A 20,598-nucleotide genomic window follows, 5' to 3' on the forward strand; every position below is an offset into this window, starting at 1 on the left:
TGTTGATCTGTATTCTAATGCTGATTAGTCAACTATCTGTCAACGACCTGTCTCATCCTCAGAGACAGGTCTGTAGGAGAACCATTGCTCCTTCACATCAGAAGGAGTCAGCTATGGTGGTTCAGGCTTCGGAGAAGGATACCACCTGGATGCCTCCATGTGGAGATATTCAAGGCATGTCCGACTGGGAGGAGACCACGGGGCACACCGAGAACACAATGGGGGGATTACACATCCCATCTGGCATGGGGACGCCTTGAGAACCCCCAGGAGCTTCAGCATGTGGGGAGAATGAGATATGGACTGCCTTGCTTTGCCTTCTACCAAAGATAAGTGGCAGAAAACCGAGCAACGGACGAAAAGTTAAAAAAAAAACCTCATTCAAATCTCAACTGACATTTCTCAGCAGCTAAATGAAGGGAAAAAACTATGCTGAGAGAGAGAAAGGAAAGTGTACTGGCCCAAATATAAGATAATATTGTTTTCTAGAAATCAGGTTTGAAAATGTGCGGGTCATGTTGTATTTGAGGACCAGACAATTTCACGTTCATTACATCAGGTATTCTTGTCGAACAGAGATAATACAAATGCGAGAGGAATCAGACAAGAAGCAGACAAAACAAACCACCAAATCACAAAGGCAGTGCACCGACATTTATAAAAAGGTAAGCTAATGTAATTTTATCAAGTGCTGTGGATGTGGATGTAATGTTAACATTACATTCAGTCAGCTATCTTCAGTGCTGCTATCAGAAGGAACGAGCAGTTACACTGTTCATGTTGTGGGGTGAACCATGAAGAATAATCACTGCTACAAGTTTAGCTCGGCAGTGGGCAGCACAGGTCGCCGTGGTAACGCTAGCAGAGCATGTCTGTTGCATTATTGTGGAGCCCGAGCCGAGTAAACGCCGCATTTTATGCTAACCTTGCGACAGACGAGGATGACACATGTAAACGTGATAAGTATACACACCAAAGATGGCAACATTTATGCCTGGTATCCGAGAGTGGCAACTGGATTTGTGTGTGAGACTCACCTGGGGAAGGCATCGAAACAGTAGGTCTTGCGTGTATCAGGAAAGGCGACCCGTAGCCCTGACATGAGCGGTGAGTGCAGGATGACCGCAGCGCATTCATAGCGAGCAGCCAGGTCAATGGTGGGCACCGTGCCAATGCTCTGACCGTACAGGATGATGTTCTCAGGTGTTACGCCGTACCTGTGCAACAAGACACAGACAAGACAGATTCATTTACAAAGGGATTTTACACACAAGAGCAAAAACTGCATTCAACATTGGCAAGTATGCAAAGCATTGTGTAAATGAGTCTGTTTGTGGGTATGTATTTGTGTGTGTGTGTACACCACTGTGACAATGACTCCAACATACAATGTCTCAGCACTCCAGACTCCCTCAGCCCAAATGTTCTCATAAAATCAAGGACAATTCTAATATTAGCAGGCTTCTCATAGTCAAAGTGTCCCCTGACTGTGCTGGTCATTTTCTAACTAAACAGCAGTCAAGCACTGACTCTCAGCTAACACTACTGTATAGTACACAATGGTCAGAATCTTTGTTAGACTTGTTTCGTGCTTTGTTGGTGAAGTTTTACAGACTTCAGAGCAGTGGGTGGGCTGCCTGCTAATGTTGTAAGGGCTGAGGGTTCCCCATACATAATCCATGTAATAAACTGAAATACTTCATTCAGTGCTGTGTTGGTCAATTATGATATTAGTGCAGGCTGTCAGCTGCGTCGTTAATATCAGATGTGGTAGATACTCTGTTTTTAATAAAAGGCCAATATCTGTCTAATCACAGAAGCTGCACAGATGACATGATATGGGAGCTCTACGACAGCACCGAGGACTGACTACACGTCTGCAAATATAATGAGCAGCAGAAATGTGGAAAGGGAGAGAAAGACAGATGCGTGTGAGACATTTAAGACAGCTATCAGACAGATAGGAGGCATGGAAATACCAAAATAAAGGGGGAGGCAGTCATGAGGTTAAGGGAGTGCAAAGGGAGATGAGTGTTGTGTCGGAGTGATGAGACTATTCTGACATCTAGACAGAGATGATACTCTGTGATAATCAGAGGCCGTTCACAGACACGGCTCTATAACTCTGGAACAATGAGCCATCTGAGATCAGAGGCTGATTCTTCCTTTCAGGAAGAATCACAGTCTAATCTGCATTAATCAACACACAGATACTGATGAAGAATTCACATCTCAAACACAACAGACTTGATAATATCCTTGTTATTTCCTTCTGATATGGATTCAATGTTTTGAACTCCAATGTAACAACTGGCACATGATGATTACTCAGTGATAATCCACTATTGTCGGAGAACTGCTTCCTGCCCACCTGCCTGATCACTACCCTTTGGTCCACTGTATAAATGTGCTGCCCTGCTATTGTCCTTGGCTTCTGAGCCAGACTTTGATTTCTTTAACAATGCAGGTTATCACAGGTTCCTGTACCTACACAGTCTCATATCTATTTAAGATCTCTATATGTGGTAAGGAAATACTTGGATGTTGGGTCTGAAAGGTGGCTGGCAGTCCCTTGTATCTAATACTATAAGAAAACAAAACAATGAGAAGGCCAGGTTTGACAGTCGTCTCACATACCCATACAATTTCATTTGTGCCCTATAAAAACACTGAGAAAGGTGCAATGAGCGAGGTGCAGTCCCATCAGGATCGGTCAGACTCAGCTTAGCAGATGACAGTGATTTAGCACGATGCCTCATTGTGCCTCAAATGAACCAGGTCGAACAAAGTGTTGGACCCATGTTTTAAGGCAAAAGTATTTAGAGTATACCCGTTCTGAATGGCCACACTCCAAAAGGCTGCTGCTATAACCTCCAGGATGTATGCCACTGCCTCCCTGAAACTCCTTTCAAAGAACTCTTTTATGAGTCTTTGCAGTCTTAAAGTAAGAAAATCATCCAAACGGCGATAACAGCGTACACTTTTGGCAGTCTGTCCTCAAATCCATTCATGGTGCTCCAACCGGCTGTACATATGAAAAGTGTCGGGAAGTGAGCGTGATTGTCAGACTTGTTTTGAACAGTTGTAAAAAAAAAAAAAAAAAACCTGTGAGACAATCACTCAAAAGCTGAGAGAAATACCCCACAAACACCACAAAGTACTGATTACCATGATACCAACATCAAAATGGTAATGACTGATATCTTTATTGAAATAAAAGGATCCACTTGATACCTCAAAAAAGTTTGTCTCATCCAAGATAACAGAAAGGCACAGCAGGCAGAGGTGGGCTTGGACAACAGGGTGAATATGTACTCTAACTTTACTGACTGTTGGCAATTACTATGACAGTGATCGTTGCCAGACTTTGACCAGTACTAATCATGTGAAGATATTTAGTAAATAACTAATAAAAAGAGTTTTTATCGTGGCAACAACCTACTTCAACTTGCTCACTTTGCTGTACAGCTAAAAAGATTAACTCTAGTAACACGTTATTATTAAAGGACAGATGTTGTGACCATGTTGGAGGAAAAGTGTCAAGTATGTCTCAAGTAAATAAATTACTATACATTTTGTGAAGACCTGTGGACTGCAGACATGAGGAAGTGACAGATAGCATGATTAAAATAACATGATAAAGATGACTTCGGTTGTAATTTGGTTATAATTTGGTTATAGATTATCGTTTATCTTTATATGTGAAAACTACAGTTTTGAGAGTGAAGGTTCATTCTTGACCTTGGGTTAAGTGCTTTGAAAAAAATAACTGTAAGTCAAGACCCACTTTCTGGCCTTTTTCAGGAGCTTTCAATCGCACTATGTGGTCTTCCAGAGACAACAGAACCAACTCCACGACAGCTCACCAAAGTCCATTTCCTAGTGAAAGGTGATTTATTTGAAAGCCCTTGAAAAAAAAAAAACTAGTAAATGGACCTTGAGTTATGACTACTTTGTCAAAGATGACTGTTTTAGGGTTGTGTTACTGTTTATGGACATTTCATATCTCTACATGTTTTGTGCAAAGTTTGAAAACAACCCCATGCTGTACCTGAAAAGGGAACTTGAGTAGATTCCAGCTAATACCAGCTGGGTGCAGCGTGTGGTAAAACTACTGAAACAGTCCGTGGATGCCTGGAGGACATGACACTGACCACACTACCAAGACTTTCTAAAGAGAACGATTACATCTGGCTTCTTTAGAGTGCACTTCCTAGAGTCTGAGAGGACTCCTGGTTTTCAGGTATGCACTGGGTGGTGCACAGCAGAGAGCTGTTTGATCTATGACCTGGACGGTGGCTTTTCCTGGCCTCTCTTCTTAAGTACTGCAGGATGAAAAGGCAGTGCTGACAGAAAACAGGCCTGTCTAGAGTCTGTCAGGGAGAGATGGGGGAACAGGGACAGCATGCTCCTTTGCCAGAACTCACAATCTGGGGAGGAAGCTTTAAGCAAACCACCCCCCCCCCCGCCCCAATCTCCTGACAGAGCTGGGAATGCAGAGAGAGGCCGAGCAGAAACGTTCAGCAGCCCTCTGCCACAACACGCATACACAGAAGGATTAGACCCTTCTTAACAGACAGCCATGACAAAGGATTTGGACAAGAGGTGTTAGATTGTATGTGTCCTGTGAAGTGATGCCATCATAACAGCTCTTCAGATAACTACTTGGGTGTGACTAATCTGCTGGCCTAGACAAATCCAGCCTCCGATAAGCAGCAACTGAACTGAACAGTCATCCTGATAAGAGATTATGACCCCACACATGGATGAGCAAAGTACCTGCTGGCTGCCCGCTGACTCACAAAACACCACTGGACTGCCTCTGACAGGACACTACACAACTCTGAAGATTGTTATAGCTAGAACTGGGCATCATGGCTGTCAAGAAATGTGGTATCAAAAAGATGGACGGTCACCATCAGCTGTTCTAGGTATAAGGAGGGTTAAGACTTGAGTCTTATGATCCTTGACACCATTACAATCATTTCAAACATGTTGTTTACATATGAGCATAGTTAGGTCTCAACAGACAGACAATAACCAAATATCCTTTGACAGTAAATAGGAGCCACGGCCATGGTCGCAGAGCCCCTGAGCAAGGCGCCAATCTACCCCAGCTCCCCGGGCTCCTTCTAGGGAAGCCCCCTGCCACAGCATCTCTAGTGCATGTGCATGCTTGTGTGTGTGTTTCGTTCACTTCGTTCACATGTGGGTAAAATGCAGAGAGTAATTAACCCAGGAGGGATTAATAAAGTATAAACTAAAACTAAACTAAAATATACAGCCTCAATGCAGCTGTGAGTCTAAGGCTAGCTGCATGAATAAGGTTATATAATAACCTGTGAACTGCACCGTTTCCACAGTTTCAGCATGAACTGTGTCTAATGTAACACGGCACCACATGGTGCAAGAGCTGCCAGAGCAAGAAAGAAAGCAGACTGTGAGACTTCATAAAGCTGGGAAAGGATACAACAGCATCTGTAGGCATCAGTGAGTGAGCTGAAACACAGCTGCAGCAGAGGTTAGGAAGAACACAGTGGCCGTCCTTAAAGGCATGACACCACGCACAATTCCTTATCTAAGCAACCTTGCATTGTGAAACAGACTGGTAAGTGACTAGCTGTGGACATTGGTGTTTTGGTGACAGATCAGACAGAGTGAAGGACACCGCATGAAGTCAACCTCTACAGACAATGTCCAAGAAGAACACAGTATGGAACTGTACAGGACAACGATAATGACTGCAAAGTGCTGACTGTGAAACATGGAGGTGGGAGTTTGCTGATATGATGCAGCATGAGTTCAAAAGGTGTAGGGGAGATAACGGTTCTATGAATGAAGTTTCATACTAGGCCTGCACGATTAATCGTATTTTCATTGTCACTACGATGTGAACGTGCGTGATAAACACATGGCAAAAGCTGGTCTGAAATGCCATAAGTTTTGTTTACATGTGCCATGCTTTCACACTCATGTGGACATTTGGCCAATCAGATGCAGCCCTGGACACATGGGCTATGCATCCACTGGGTCAGACTGCAGTGTTCACTTCCTTAGCCACAGGCTGCATCTTGCGTAGTGTATTTGGTGTACGTGAAATTATTATCAGAGCAGTGTTTCCCCAACCATTATATTAGGGGAGCAGCCTGCCCCCCAAGGAAGATCAAGTTAATTTTATTTTCTATATAGCGCCATAACAGAAGTCATTTAAAGTTACCTTTCCTATAGAACAGCTCTATACCTCGTTCTCTTATTAAACAAACTAAATAGCCTTATGTTATTTATTATTTACATGGCAGCATGTCATTTCTGTCTCTACGTGGTCGCGGGTTCACAATTCACTGCTGCTCTCTGCGCACAGAAAGCTCTGACCCAATGTGCATACACACACAGACACGTGCGCACATACATTGATAATGATTGATTATTGATTTTGAGCTCATCCTTCAAATTAAATTATATTACATATTACCTGTCCCATAACCCATAATAAGAATCCATGAATTCTTCTTCTGTGTTTGCACAATTTGCTGTGTGTAACATTCCTGGATTCAAAGATGATGGTGATGATGATGGCATACATTACTTTGCACATAGGAAATGTAACACCACTTTGTGCAACCACCTGAAACAAAACAAAAACCTCACAGTAAGATGAAGCTATCAAGGCCAGGAAAACTTGACCACAAAATCCTTGTAGCCCAATCACATAAGTACACATAACTGGAGCCTGATACAGTTCACTGCCATACCTTACAAGCTCTCATAGGCACAGCAAGACGCTGCAGAAGCTGTGACTGAAGCTCACCACACAGCTGCTCTGATGTTATACATTAAGTGTTGAGCAGCAGTCAGGACTGAAATGTGAAAATCATTCTGCAGCCATGGCAGATTTTTTTTTTTTTTTTTGGTCGAGCTGAACTATTATTATTATTATACGCTAGGCTGCCGTGCTGTTATCAGTAATGACTTCATCATAAAAAGTGCTGTGCCTATAGACTGCATTTTCTGAGCGAGTGCCTTAAGCCAGGCAGACACTGTACAGACTCAGCCCATCATTCATCAGGTCTAATTAAGTAAATAACTCCGACTGCAATTATCATTTTATTTAAATCAGGAGAAAAGTGTTAGCTCCTTCACACTCATCCAAACACGCACACAGATGTATGTAACACACATACAGTACAACCTAACCTACAGCTTCCCCTCTGTGTGGTGATGGGGACAACAGAAAACCACTGTGACGCACGCAAACAGGTTTTGGTATGTCCTCATAAAAGTGGACCTGGTGATGACACAGTGCCAGAGTTCAAAGCCAAAGCGACGGCCAGAACTACTGTAATGATGCTAACGGGCAGCGGGCATTGGAGAGGGAGGTTAGGTGGAGAGACCTAAAACACGAAGAAAGAGGGAAAACACGACGATGACTGGAAAAACTTCATGATTCAGACTTTTTGACCACAGACTTAAGGTTAAGTGATTGAGCACTTTCATTTATTACCATTTCCCTGGAAAAAAACAGTGTTACAACAATACTATGCAAAGCCAAGTGTCAGCAGGTTTTTTCCAAAAGAGAGGATGTCAGATGGTTGGTGGTTAAATAGTCTTGTACTAACAAAGATGACTTAACTTCATCCAGTAACCACTGTTCATAGAGGTGTACAGCCAGTCGGGTCTCACTCAGACATGCAGATTCAAAGTGTCAGGATCTCTGAAGCCAGCAGCAAGTGTGTTCGTGTTTCCTAAGCACTTTGTTTCCATGAGCCTTTATTTTTTATTATTTTGTCTGCTTTGATGTAGTTGAGTGGAGTGGTAACTACAGTAAGCACTTCTGTCCTATACTGTGACCGTACTTACATCAGCACCAAAATCAGCTCCTGACTTGACTCATTATTATGGGACCTACGACCTGACCCACCATCACATATATTCAAAGCTGGGTGCTAGGCAGGGCGGGCATACGCTTGGTGAAACCACCCAGGGACCCACCGCAATGTTAATTCTCACCTTTCTAATAGAATGAGTGGTCATGTGATACACTTGATGTGGATTCGAGTGGTCGCACAAAGGGGAAAAGCTACCATACTAACTTGAACATTATATGTACACATACAAGCCTGATACTGAAAAGTAAAATGTGAAATACTTCCATTAAAGCTGAACCTAAATTCCATATTCGTGTAGCTTTTACTGTCCTGTAAGGCTGCTGAAATTAAGCTGAAATTATTTTCTTTGACAGTTAGCATTTTTCAGCCTGTCTTCATCTGTGAGACAATTCTCAGCTGCTTGACAGATGATTTGGTTCTGGCCTGTTCCTTCATTAAAGCAGAGACGCTTTGGACGTGTTTTCACTTGTCATGGATTTCCTTGTTTCCGTTATTTCCTTTGTGGCAGCAAAATACATTTCAAGTGCCAACAGAAACTAGCAAAACACTTTCAGGGCTGACTAACTCTTAAACTTTACACTATGATTGGACTTAAACACACTCGCCGGCCAACAAACATAAAGGTTACACGTAACCGTAATGCAATCTTTCCATTCAAAAACAATATCTGATATTGTGAATATTCAGAATATCAGAGATTTTACTGTCAAGTCCTTGAATGTAATACAACACCCAGTTTTTCAAACCCAATTTCCCCAAAATACTGTGTTATATTCAGGCCAATACTGTCTTTTAGAAATCTGGCACACAGCACCATGTTTTTTTTTCCTCACAATCCATAGATACTAAAGGGAAAACAATTAAATAGGAGAAAAAAAATTGATCAGGAAAGTAAACAATTAGTCACCAGTTTATCTATTAGTCGTACCCATCCCTGTGGCAAAACTGGAGCTTTTTAATCTCCTTCAAGTAGTGACACAGGCCACCTTTTGAGTCTCTGAGTGGGCAGTGCTGGCATATTTTTCAAGGTTCAATTCACACAGAACAACATGCTGTCACATATCCCCTGTCTGAGTCTTTATGTGTGATTTAAAGAAATCGTGGCCTTCATTTTCCCCGGAATAATTAAGGCATAAATAAGATGCCGCTCCCAGTTCAAGGAGCGGTATCAGTTGTAATGAGCTATGTTTAGCGAACAAACATGTCAAAAACACTTGAGGCTGTGAATGGAAAGCTACTTGCAAAGAAACAGAGATGCAGAAAGAGAGAGAGAGAGAAAGAATAAGAGAGAGAGAGAATTGTTTCCATAAGCAAACTCAGGCCAGCAGAAAATGGCCTGTCCAAACAAACTGTGTAGAAATTCCATGGAAACATCAGGACTGGAACGAAAACCTTGAAGTCAAAGCCAAGACAGAACAGCCTCCAAATGGAAGTTGCAGTATTCTGTTTTCTCAAGTTCAAAATGCATCTTTCAGGTCAGCCTATGTAAGACATATTGAGCGTTACTGAATAGTTTCATCCACAGGAGGTAATGAATCCCGTAACTTGATTTTCAAACTACAGAGGTGGCAAGTGATCAAGGCAACGGATGGTTTTGTGGAAGAATCTCCTCTTGCCAATACAGACAAAACTGATGTTACAGGCAGAAATGTCTCCTTCATCCTGAAAATCTCAACACAGGCTTTAAATCTCACAAAGCCAACTGTCTTAAAAATGGAAACAAACAGGAGCACAGCATCTCTGAGTGCTCTGACATCTCAGTAAACAACAATTTGTTGATATTCATAGAAAGAGCCTAAGGTGTGGTGAAAACAAGACCAGGGTGTGAGCTGTCTCACTTATTATTATCCCCGGTAGGCCAGTCTCTGTGGAAGGACCCATCAATTCATGAGAGCTCTTCAGTGAGATGATATAAATAGCTGATGTCATTTAGGTTAAAATTCTTTCAGCAGACATTATGCCGCTTCTTTCCTGATCAGCACTGATAAAAATCAAAGCCGTGCTATGCAGCTTGGATCGTGCTACTTCATTAAACCCTAGCAGGGGAATTTTATAAAGAGGCTTTAGCAGAGAAGCGACAACCAGCATTACACATCACTTTTTATAAAGGTGAGTAAAAATGGCCTAGGTGGTGGTGGGCATGTCCAGGCTGATGCCTCAGGCATTTAAGTGGATTGCCATGGGCAAAATTATGAAGGATGAAAACAACGTCCATATTCCGACACGAGGAGCCCAGTGAAACTGATTAGAGACAACGTTGTCTGAAAATACGACTGTTAATAAAACACAGCCAACAGCTCATCATTACTCCCACAACAGAGGGCAAAGAGGAAGAAGCTAAACACACCAGTGTTTATGTTATATACATTCTGCAGCAGTGTCATTAAGTCACAATTACGCAACTCTGCAGAGGGATACAGGAAGTGGAAACATGTGGCGAAACCTGGCTGAGGCGAGAGGGAGACTCCTCGACATTGAAACTACAGTGACAGGTGGCAGTTTGTTGTGTGATGTCGAATCACTATCAACAGATCTTTTCACTGCCTATTGTTGCTAGGAATTGCTCGTGTTGTGTGTGCAAAATAAGGAAGGAATTTCCAACAGCATCAAAGTTGCTTTGTCCAAACCCAGTTATAAATTTCTGATATATTAGACCACTGAAGTAAATGCTGCAAGTCAATGAGCAGGAATGATTTATGATAATAGAATATTTAAAAGAATTTTTCATCAGTGTGGTGAAGAATCTTAATTTTGACTGAATTCACTGAATAAAAAAACAGACAGCAAAACAGACACTTCAATCTGCTATTTTATCTGTAAACATGTTCTCTCTTTTTTCAACACTGCAATATGAAATTACATATATCATTCTATTCTATTTTTATAAGTATTATTCTATTTCCATTTTTATTTTTATTTCTACTTTTATTTGGACTATTTGTACATACTTTTTTGTTTAATATAGATTTGGAGTAACACCACTTCTAGGCTGCTATAATTTCGTTGTATTCTCGTACAATGACAAAAACAATGGCAGTGCCTCACCATGCTCTACTCTCCACTGATGAGAGCTTACCACAGCAATATAAAAATAATCTGTAACAAATTTTACATTTCAATTAAATGTAAATGTAAGTAACGCAGTGTCCCAGAGCACAGTAAGGTAATGTATGATACTGTCAAACAGGATATTTTTCAATTTCTTTGTCTGAATGAGAAATGCAGAAAATAAAAGATCCTTCTATAGATTCAAATGAATCCCAATATGCACTGTGACGGCTGGAATCTTTGCTTAGGCCATTTGGGAAATCACACATCATCAATGCAGGGTCACACTGCCTGTTCTGCGAACACCAGCCACATCAGAAACGGAGCAATGTCCAGCACGGACAAAAAAGAAGCCCGAGCTCAGAAGCAACATATTTCCATACTTCACTTTTATCGCTCAGTAAATGTAGAGGAACTTCACCCTGGGCCACATTTCAACCATCCACATTCACGCTGATGTGATGAGGTCTGTGTAACCCTAATGACAGAAAATCGTGCTCATATAAACTGGCTTATTTGAATATCCAACCAAGCTATGATGTGTTTATGCACCCAAATGCGGATGGGGTGACAGATCACCCCGCTTATTTCTTTTAAAACCCACTACCTTATTTTGTTATTGCAAACACAGTGATGTTCCAAAGCTGCGGTCATGAAAAAACAAAACAAAACTGAGGTTTGGAGACACTACTGGACATTACAACACAAGTGAGTGTGTCTTTAAAGCCTACTGTGGGGAAATACAATTTCAAAAGGGATGAACAAGTACAAAAAACTCATTTAGCAATTATCAAAATGTCAAGCCAACTGATCTTTGTGCAAACAAATCTTTTATCTTAGAGGTCTTTCCAGCTGCTTGGATCCAGCAGAGCCCTGAAGGCTAAGTAATAGGACTACCATTATGAAATCAAATTACTGTTTAAGGGCATAGTCTTAATGATTTTCCAAAAATGTAATTAAAAAGATATTGAATAAACATAAACCTCCTCCTCAGGTGCTTGGCTCCCCTAAGGAGAGCCTAATGATTAACACGGTTATATGCTTGGGTAGCTCACTCTCCAAAGGGTTGGGAACAATTAAATGTTTCATTTTAATGGCAGGTGGGAAGAGACGCTCTCGGTTTCCTTTCAGCTGCATTTAGACTATCTGTCAAATGGAAGATTTATCTGAGGCCTGTTCTCAATGAGGAATCCATGGCTCTGCTTAATTTTATATGAGGTAATGATCAGCCTTTGGCCTTTATTTTTAATACGACAGCAAGGTGACAATAACAATGGGATAATTACGCTTTCAGCTCTATCATTAAATATGTACTGACTTCAGAAGTATTCAATCAATCTGAAAAAAAAAAAAAAAAGTTCTACAACCCAACAGAGGCAATGAGATGAGAATCAGACCACCTTGTGCCTGGGATGTGTGATAGAGGAGCTGACGAGGAAAAGATCCTACTGTTGTTGCGTCACCTGTTTTTACACACCTGAGATTCACTGTCAGCATGATGCGAACTACAGAAATCCACCTAAACAGCAGCCCTTTGAAATAAATCTTAAACATCCCGCAACAAACAAAATTCTATGATACTGTGGAAAATAATAAACAAACAACCAGGTTCCAAATAGACAGTAAATTCATTCTTATCGGCTACAGTTCTGTGGTCACCGTCATCTCCACCATCCAGTCTGTTGTCCACTACTGTAAACACTGAGAAACTTCCCTGATCCAAAAAAAGTGGAACAGAAAATTCAGAGGTACAAGAGTGTAGTTCTATGCAATAACAAGGTGAGGAAGGAGACTGAGAGAAATTAATCATCAACTATTCTGATGAATAATCACTTTAAGTCATTTATCATTCACTGGTTTCAGCCTCTCAACTGTGAAGAACATATTGTAAGCTGAAGAGCTTTAGGTTTTGGACTGTTGTTGAGAAAAAAAAAACTTAACCCAGTAATTTTACAACAGATTAAATACTTAAAACAACAACTGTTACTAATTATATCATGACCCATTCACAGTAAGTCAGCAGTGTGTTGCAAAGCAAATACAAAGGCAGGAAATCATACACTCAAACTTTAGAGCTTCCATTTCAACTGAGCTGCAGGTGTTTGCACAGTGAGGTGAAATCAGGACAGGAAACCTACACAAAAATGGACCTACACAAAAAAGAAAGGTGCAGGATTCAGTGGACACAGATCAGTGCTGAGTGCTCAGACAATATACTATTATATGTGTTTATGTTCGACACAGTGAAATAAAAAATAGTGATCCAGAGCAATGTGAGAACTGCCACTGCATGGAAAATTAGCCTCTACCACAAACAAGAGAGAGTCTACAGATACATGACCAGTCACACTCAGATGTCATCCATCCATCCATCCATCCATCCATCTCTTTCTCTCTCTCTGTGTATGTGTGTGTGTGTGTGTGTCTCACGTCTGTTGGAAGGAGTGGAGGAATAAAGAATCTCACTTCTCCTATGAATTGTGATTCTTAACCCTCTTGAAGCCAAAAATAATTTTTGATCATCGTTCGCAAAATTGTGTTGACTGAACCAAAAAGCTGCAACTCAAACACAACAGCACAGTGCAGCTCCCAGACGCACACACACAAGAGTTATCTTCTTATTCATCTTCAAAACAGACAAGACTTTTGACCCATTTTGGATCGAATAACTTATTAATCTTTGATCTTTGCGAGATGAAGGTTTGGTACTCTGCAGATATTCTGTAACTCATCTCTCAGAGGACAGAGCACCAAACTCCAGCACTGATTAAGAACCAGTAAACCAACACCCCACGCAACACTTACACTACAAAACTTCAGTTAACTCTGGTCAGGTGAAGAAAACAACTCATTCGTAGCATGTTTCATTTCAAAGCCCTGTGCCCAGGGCCCGCACAGTGTTTTGGATAACGATGGGTTCCTCATGCACTAGTGTTGCAGCAGAGAGGTTGTTCTCCACCGCTGGACACAGGCAGCAGAGCACTTCACCTTCAGTTTTCCTTTTCCCTGCTTACTCCAGAACACACACATTTAACCAATGATGCTGGTCAGTAAGTTTTACTTAAAAAGCTGCAAACTCACACAGTTCTTCGTATCTTTCCAAACAGACAGACACCAACCTTCAAGACCAGTTATCTCAACTGCTACATTTGTTTCACGTTGCATTTCAGTGGTGTAAGAGAACTGTGACATCACCAATCAGAACTGGAACCTAATCACACCATGAGAACATTCTCACCTCTACTACTGAGAGCACCATGTGATCAGACATACTCCGTCTTAAAATGAGGACCTGCAGGCTGCAAGTTAAGGTGGAGCAATTGTTTGCTCTGCACCTGGTGTTATGGTTGAGTCTGTTTCTTAGTTAAAATATTAATTATTAATGTGACACGTTAAAATCAATTGTAAATGAACAAAAAGCAAAGGCAGTACAATACCACAGAAGCTTGCCTGGTGTGTGAAAGGTTTACTCCTCTGAGAAAGTGCTTTTTGAGCCTCTGTCTCTGATTCTGAATTGTTCACATCTTCAGACAGTTTTCCATATTACCTTGATCCACAGCACACCTTTACACTAACTGTATGTTTGGAGGGTTAATGTATCCTGACATGAACAGCAGAATAACTGACGACATTTGCTGATCCATAATACTCATGGTCCATACTCACTTGTTCCTCAAGACCTGCCAGGCCGCTTCGATGTCCGCATACAGGTTCTTCTCAGATGGCTTGCCAGTGCTGACTCCGTAGCCCGAGTAATCATACGAGAACACGTTGCAGTTGATCCTGGAGCCGAGGCCAATGTAAAAACTGCACATCTGGCCCAGGTCCACGGCGTTACCGTGGGAAAACAGCAGCGTGTACCGACTGTTCGGGGCGCAACGCACAAACATGCATCCCACCCGGTTACCACGGCTGCTTCTGGTGGTGAAAACCTCCACCGCGTCGAGCTCTCGCTGGGAGTACTGCCAGTCCGCCCGTTCGGTTAAATGTAAGCTAGTTACCCCGTTAGCATCGGTGTGGACCGAGTACGTGGGCTCCGGCGGGAGGAAAGCTAGCTTGGCCGCGATACGACTGGGACAGGGCGGACAACAGAACAGCCAGCATAGTTCGCCGAGAGAAAACCCATTCATCCTGGGGCCTTGTTCGGGCATTTAGGCACGGGAATACCCGGTTAAATCACTTCTACTGAACCAAAAAGAACAAACCTCTCCTCCGGCTTGAGGTCTTATTTATTTGCCATTAACAGACTGTACCGAGCGGCGCAGGGTGACAGGTGGCTCGGTCTCTCGGCTTTGCAGCTAACACGCTAGCCGGCTCGCAGGTAGCTAACAGCAAAACTCAGACCCTGTGTAGATTGGAGGTTAACTAAACCGCAGCGTTTAAGTTCATATTATTTTGCAGCACGAAACAGGGCAGCGACTGCTCTCGGTAGAATAATTCCGCCCCTATAACATATTATTTGCTATTAGTCAAGGTTTGCTGCTGATGTATTGTAAGAGAGAGCACAGCCATTTCTATAGACTGGAGACAAGCCGGTTTTCCGGTGCAGGCGGATATCCTGTCTGGATTTTGGTTTGTTTCTTTAGTTTTGCATGTCAGCCTGTTATATTCACTGCTTATTGTACATTATTAAATATAATTCATATCACTTACAGCGCCTACGTCCTAAGAAATCCCTGCAACCAAAGGAAATTTAAAAAAACAACAATAAGAAGACGAGGAAGAATGATAAAAAAGAAAATAAATATTCATTTGTCTTTAGCAATGTCTTAAAAGTTAATTTAATTTTACGTTTATTTAAGTTTATATTCTCTCTCTCTTTCTGTGAATATATATATTTACATACATAAATAAATACAAACATGTTTTGTATCCTCTGCCATCTCACATCGAAAAACATGGCTGAATTAGCCAACTCGCTCCAAAATAACAAACTTGCTTTCCTCATGTTACTGCTTATATCGTTCCATGTCTGTGAGGGAATGAAATCAGCTCCAAATAGTAACTGTTTTGATGTTTTTGACCATTATATTCCTCTCCCACAATTCAACACATCTAGTATATTTTATCATTCATTGACCATCATTAACAAAAAGAGTTGCTTTGCTCTGTTCAGCATGCAGCTCTCCTCTCATCTTCCTCAGCTCCAGCTCTGTCTGGTGTCTGCCCCCTGACTGGCCAGTGTCAGGTAAGACCCACCTTCCTGAGATTGATAAAACAATAATCAGTGACACCTGTGATTGTGATAGTCAACAGTTCCAATTTATCCTTTAACCAAGTGTTTTTAAATGGGCAAACACAACATCATTAATCATCCTTCAGTACTGGCAGCATTACTTTATGTTCCCTACATATCTACATATTTGTTTATGCAAATTAGGTGCTTCACAACACCTGACACTCCTATCATATAAACACACAGCAGGCAGCATACTCACAACACAGAGCACGGGATGTCATGACCATATATCTCAGCTACTGAGTGCAGCACACATGGAAACAGCAGAGGCTCTTCAGATAGCAGTAGAGGCGTGTGTCCTTAGATAGCTGAAGCACTTCAAACCCACCTGAGAGGGAGAAGAAAATCGACTCCACACACATTTCAGCACTGTCACTAATAACCATATGGAGACAGGACTCTGCTGCATTTGTCATAGCCTGGAGGAGGAAAGCCATTACTAGATAGTCTAATGTGTTAAAATCTAACAGACTGCAGTGATGGAGTCTGGGCCAAGCTTCCCATACAAATAAAGCAGGAAAAAAGGTGCCAATCGCTCAACACCATATGTCTGATATTTGGAACAGACAGGTAAAAGTTATATTTTTCCAAGTGTAAGCAGAATATTTATGAGTCTGACACCCAGCATAAGATGTCTCACCATTACAAATGTTTTCTATACCAGAGGCTGAAATAAAGCCTCTGCACAGACATGTTTAGGCTTATCAGACACTTTATTTTTGAAGAAAACAAGACAGTATGGGATCATGAACCTGCCAACATGAAACATCTCATGTCTAATTAAATGCAACCTTTCACCTTAAATGAAGAAATGAACTGTTTTCTCACTATCTTGCACACATTGCATTCCTTTACGTGCTGCTGAAGATAAAATGACTCATTAGGATGTCAGAAAAGGATCACTCCTTCTTCCCTATCAGGATGAACACCAGGCAAAAGTCAGCCCTGATTTTCCATGCCTTCCTTACTGCATGACAACCAGTAGATATGCAAAGAGTAACTTAACATTAAATTCACTATTGATTTTTTATGTGTTTTTATATATATATGTGTGTGTGTGTGTGTGTGTGAGTGAGTGTGTGTATACATATTATACTCCCAGTTTCAATCTATATTGTTCATCACAACATTCTTTGCCTTTTTATGGTGAAAACAGACTTAAGAAAAAGAAAGAAAGAATACAGGTGACATGTCTATGTTTAATAATACGTTATGTTATTAGTGGTATTAGTAGTAGTAGTAGTATTGTAGATTTAATCTTTATAGCACTTTTCAAAAAAGATAATAAATTGCTTTGCAAAATGCAAGGTAAACATTTAAGGAAATTAACCTAATTAACTTAATTGTATGGATTAATGAAATGACTAACATGAAGTGGATAACTGAGAAAAAATCAAAGTCAAAACAGTACAACTGTTTATACAAAATCACTTCAAACACACATATGTAAAACTGCTCTTGCATTGACACAGGTAGGTCATTGTAAAGTCTATGCGCCCTGACAGCAAGGGCACTGTCACCATGAATAAATCTAAACAAAAACAAAAGCACAAGAAAACAAAAAAAAAACAAAACTGCTGTCTTTTCTTTTTTCCCCTTCTACATTACATGACAACCTTTCATCCACCGGTGCTCATGCTCAGGTACACAGTGGTTTAAATGAGTGGTCTGAATTGGATCTTGTAACATTGGACAATTCCTTTAAAATGTCAGTTCCATTTCTGCTCTCCGTGTTCTCATTAAGGTTCGGTTATGTTTTCACAGTATTGCAACAGCCATGTAACTCTGTTTAATCTATGTATTTATTGTGTCGACTATAATGGTGCACCACTACATACCACTGTGATTTGAATTGTAATGTTTTATTGAGGTGAAGGAGAGCTTGTAAACTTGACTACAAGTTGTATGGAGTACTGCTGTAGAAGCAGTGGTCCCATTGTGTGGTGGCTGACAGGAGCACACTGGGGGGTTTCTGGCTTAAATGTAATGTAGATGTGACGTTATGTGATCACTCACTCTAGCGTTTAAATAAATCCTCACATGATGTATCATTATGATTCATATATACTGTGTATATTGATGAGGAAGCCCATCACTGATTGCAGTAATTGTGAATGAGATGCTGCTTCCATCTGTCCATACAGACAAACGTTACCCAGCAAATACAAATCATTTTGACCCCTTCAAACAGGGTCCTGTAGGGACACTGACCAACAGATGGCAGAGTGCCACCAACAGTGACAGTTAACATTCATAGGCTACTATTGTCAGTACTAACAAAATGAGCTGGCTTACCAATGTATTAAAGTTACCTCAGCTGAGTTTCACTCCCCACTCAGCAACTTGGTGCCACAGGATCAACTGAGAGATAAAAGGAAACGCTGGAAATGAATGAGAAAGAGAACCAATTAACACATTGAAGGTTAAGCTCCAGACAGTGAGTCAGCCATAACACTTTCTGAACCTTTTACGTGCTGGATGTCTGGATGGTAAGGCTGTAAGAATAAGCACCATCTCATCAAGTGTTGGCATGGGTTCTGTAAAGAATGAAAAAAGATGAGAGGCTTGTTATTGGTAGATGCCAGCAAAGGGCCATCAGCTCTACCTACGTACACTTCAAAATGTTACAATGCCTAAATCAGGCAGTTCACCGGGGTATGGATGTAAGAGAGGGAGTCCACACAAGTTAACTCTGGTTCAGCCTTGTTTTGCTCAACAATGATTCATTAGGATGTCAGAAAAGGATCACTCCTTCTTCCCTATCAGGATCAACACCAGGCAACACCAGGCAAAAGTCAACCCTGATTTTCCACGCCTTCCAAGCCAGTCAGTGTGGAGTGTGCTTAGGTGAGTGAGGCATGGGCCTGTGTTCAAGTGATGTAGGTGGCAGCCATGTAGAAAAACTAAGGGAAAAGAGTGGCCAGCTCTGCTCCTTATACACTTGAGGGTCAATCTGCCACAGATGACAACCAGCTGACAGAGGACCCCTCCAAGCTCCACCCAAAGGTGTCCTAAATTGTGGGCAGGTGCATCCTGTTTGCTTTAGTTATCCTTGAGATGTGTCTGGAACTTGGCTAAAGTCCACCTGTGGCACAGTTTAGAAAGGAACAAGTGACTAAGTGGCCACAGTATAGATGAACATCCTTCCTACTGTCAGCTATGAGAAATTTACTGGTCACTAAACAAACTTCCTGGTTTGAACACTTGCATAAAAATAATCTTAACCTTTCTATGACATGGGAACAGGGCCAGCTGTTCAAACTTAAGGATGTCTGGTTCAAACAGAAACAGTGATCTATTGAAGAAGATATGATACAGAGCCTAAACACTGATACAACATGTTTCTAGTTTATGAAAACACTTCCAAAGTAGTGCAAACTCCAGCTGAAGCATCATTTTCCATTATGAAATCATGTACAAAGATCCACATACAGCTTCAATAAATCAAGCACTATGACAGAACTTGAATATAACAGTAAATAAAAAGGCATAAAACAGAATAAAGAGAAAGACAGTGGAATCAAACGCATATTTTCTAATAACTGCTTTAAAACCTTTAATGAATTAATCAATTAACACAAACTTCTGAGAAGTGAATACTTAAATCATATCACTTTATAGCATTCAATTGAAAATAATATTCCCACAGACAAACTGAGCATAGACTGCTTTTTAACCCCAGCCTGTTCCAGAAAAATATAGTTAAAGTTTTTTTTATACAATATTAAACTAAAGCACCATTGACCCATTTCTGACTTGTGATATGAAATGGATCAGGGATCTTCTCAAATTAGAGGATGATGTTTCCTGGAACGACACGTGCAAAAACACAAGGGAACCCTTTATCTGTAACAAACTGAGGCCATATAAAATACTAAACGGACTGTGTGAAATGGGAACAACAGTAAATGCATGTGTGGTGCTGCTGAAGGAACTCTGCTCCATCTGCTGTGGGACTGCATTAAAATGAAATCTTTGGTTTGGTATTACAAAGGAAGCAGTGATCAACAGTAACACAGCGTTTCCACTCACACCACAGTCACGTACACTGGGAGATTTTCACGGCTTCAGCAGAGATTATTCAAAGAAGAAAAGTGTCATGAATAACTGGATTGCTTCAGATACACCAGCACAGAAAGAACAGATCACTGAAGCAACAGAATATGTTGAAATGTGGGCATCAGTGGAAATGCACCTGATGTCAATGTAAACAAGGACGGAGGGCAAAAATCTGAAAGCACCCTTTCTGTTTCATTTCATTTATTTGTCTATTTCCCGTCAATATTATCATTATTGTTGCTGACAGTCAGAATTGAAGGATATTAACAGTGTTTTTGGCTGAGGTTCACTAGTAAAGGGTTGCTTCATTGCTTGTTTGTCGATTTTATAATTGGTATTAGTGTAGCCTTTGTTTTTTTCCTTGTT

At 41.1% G+C, this 20,598-nt stretch overlaps 1 protein-coding gene across 2 annotated transcripts in view; it reads right to left on the reverse strand.

The window, feature by feature from the left end:
* The window catches only part of abhd17c (abhydrolase domain containing 17C, depalmitoylase), a 29,520-nt gene extending 14,077 nt beyond the window's left edge, over window positions 1–15,443 (reverse strand). For both annotated transcript variants that reach the window (XM_041043189.1, XM_041043182.1), the window contains exons 1-2: window positions 14,601–15,443; window positions 1,038–1,217 (exon numbers count right to left, since the gene is read on the reverse strand). In XM_041043189.1, coding sequence (XP_040899123.1) covers window positions 1,038–1,217; window positions 14,601–15,085 — 665 coding nt within the window. In that variant the 5' untranslated portion in view covers window positions 15,086–15,443. The remainder of the gene's footprint in view (window positions 1–1,037; window positions 1,218–14,600) is intronic.
* Between the last annotated feature and the right edge of the window lie 5,155 nt (window positions 15,444–20,598).

Source organism: Toxotes jaculatrix, chromosome 1 (genome assembly GCF_017976425.1).
Source record: "Toxotes jaculatrix isolate fToxJac2 chromosome 1, fToxJac2.pri, whole genome shotgun sequence".
Classification (NCBI taxonomy): Eukaryota; Metazoa; Chordata; class Actinopteri; family Toxotidae; genus Toxotes; species Toxotes jaculatrix.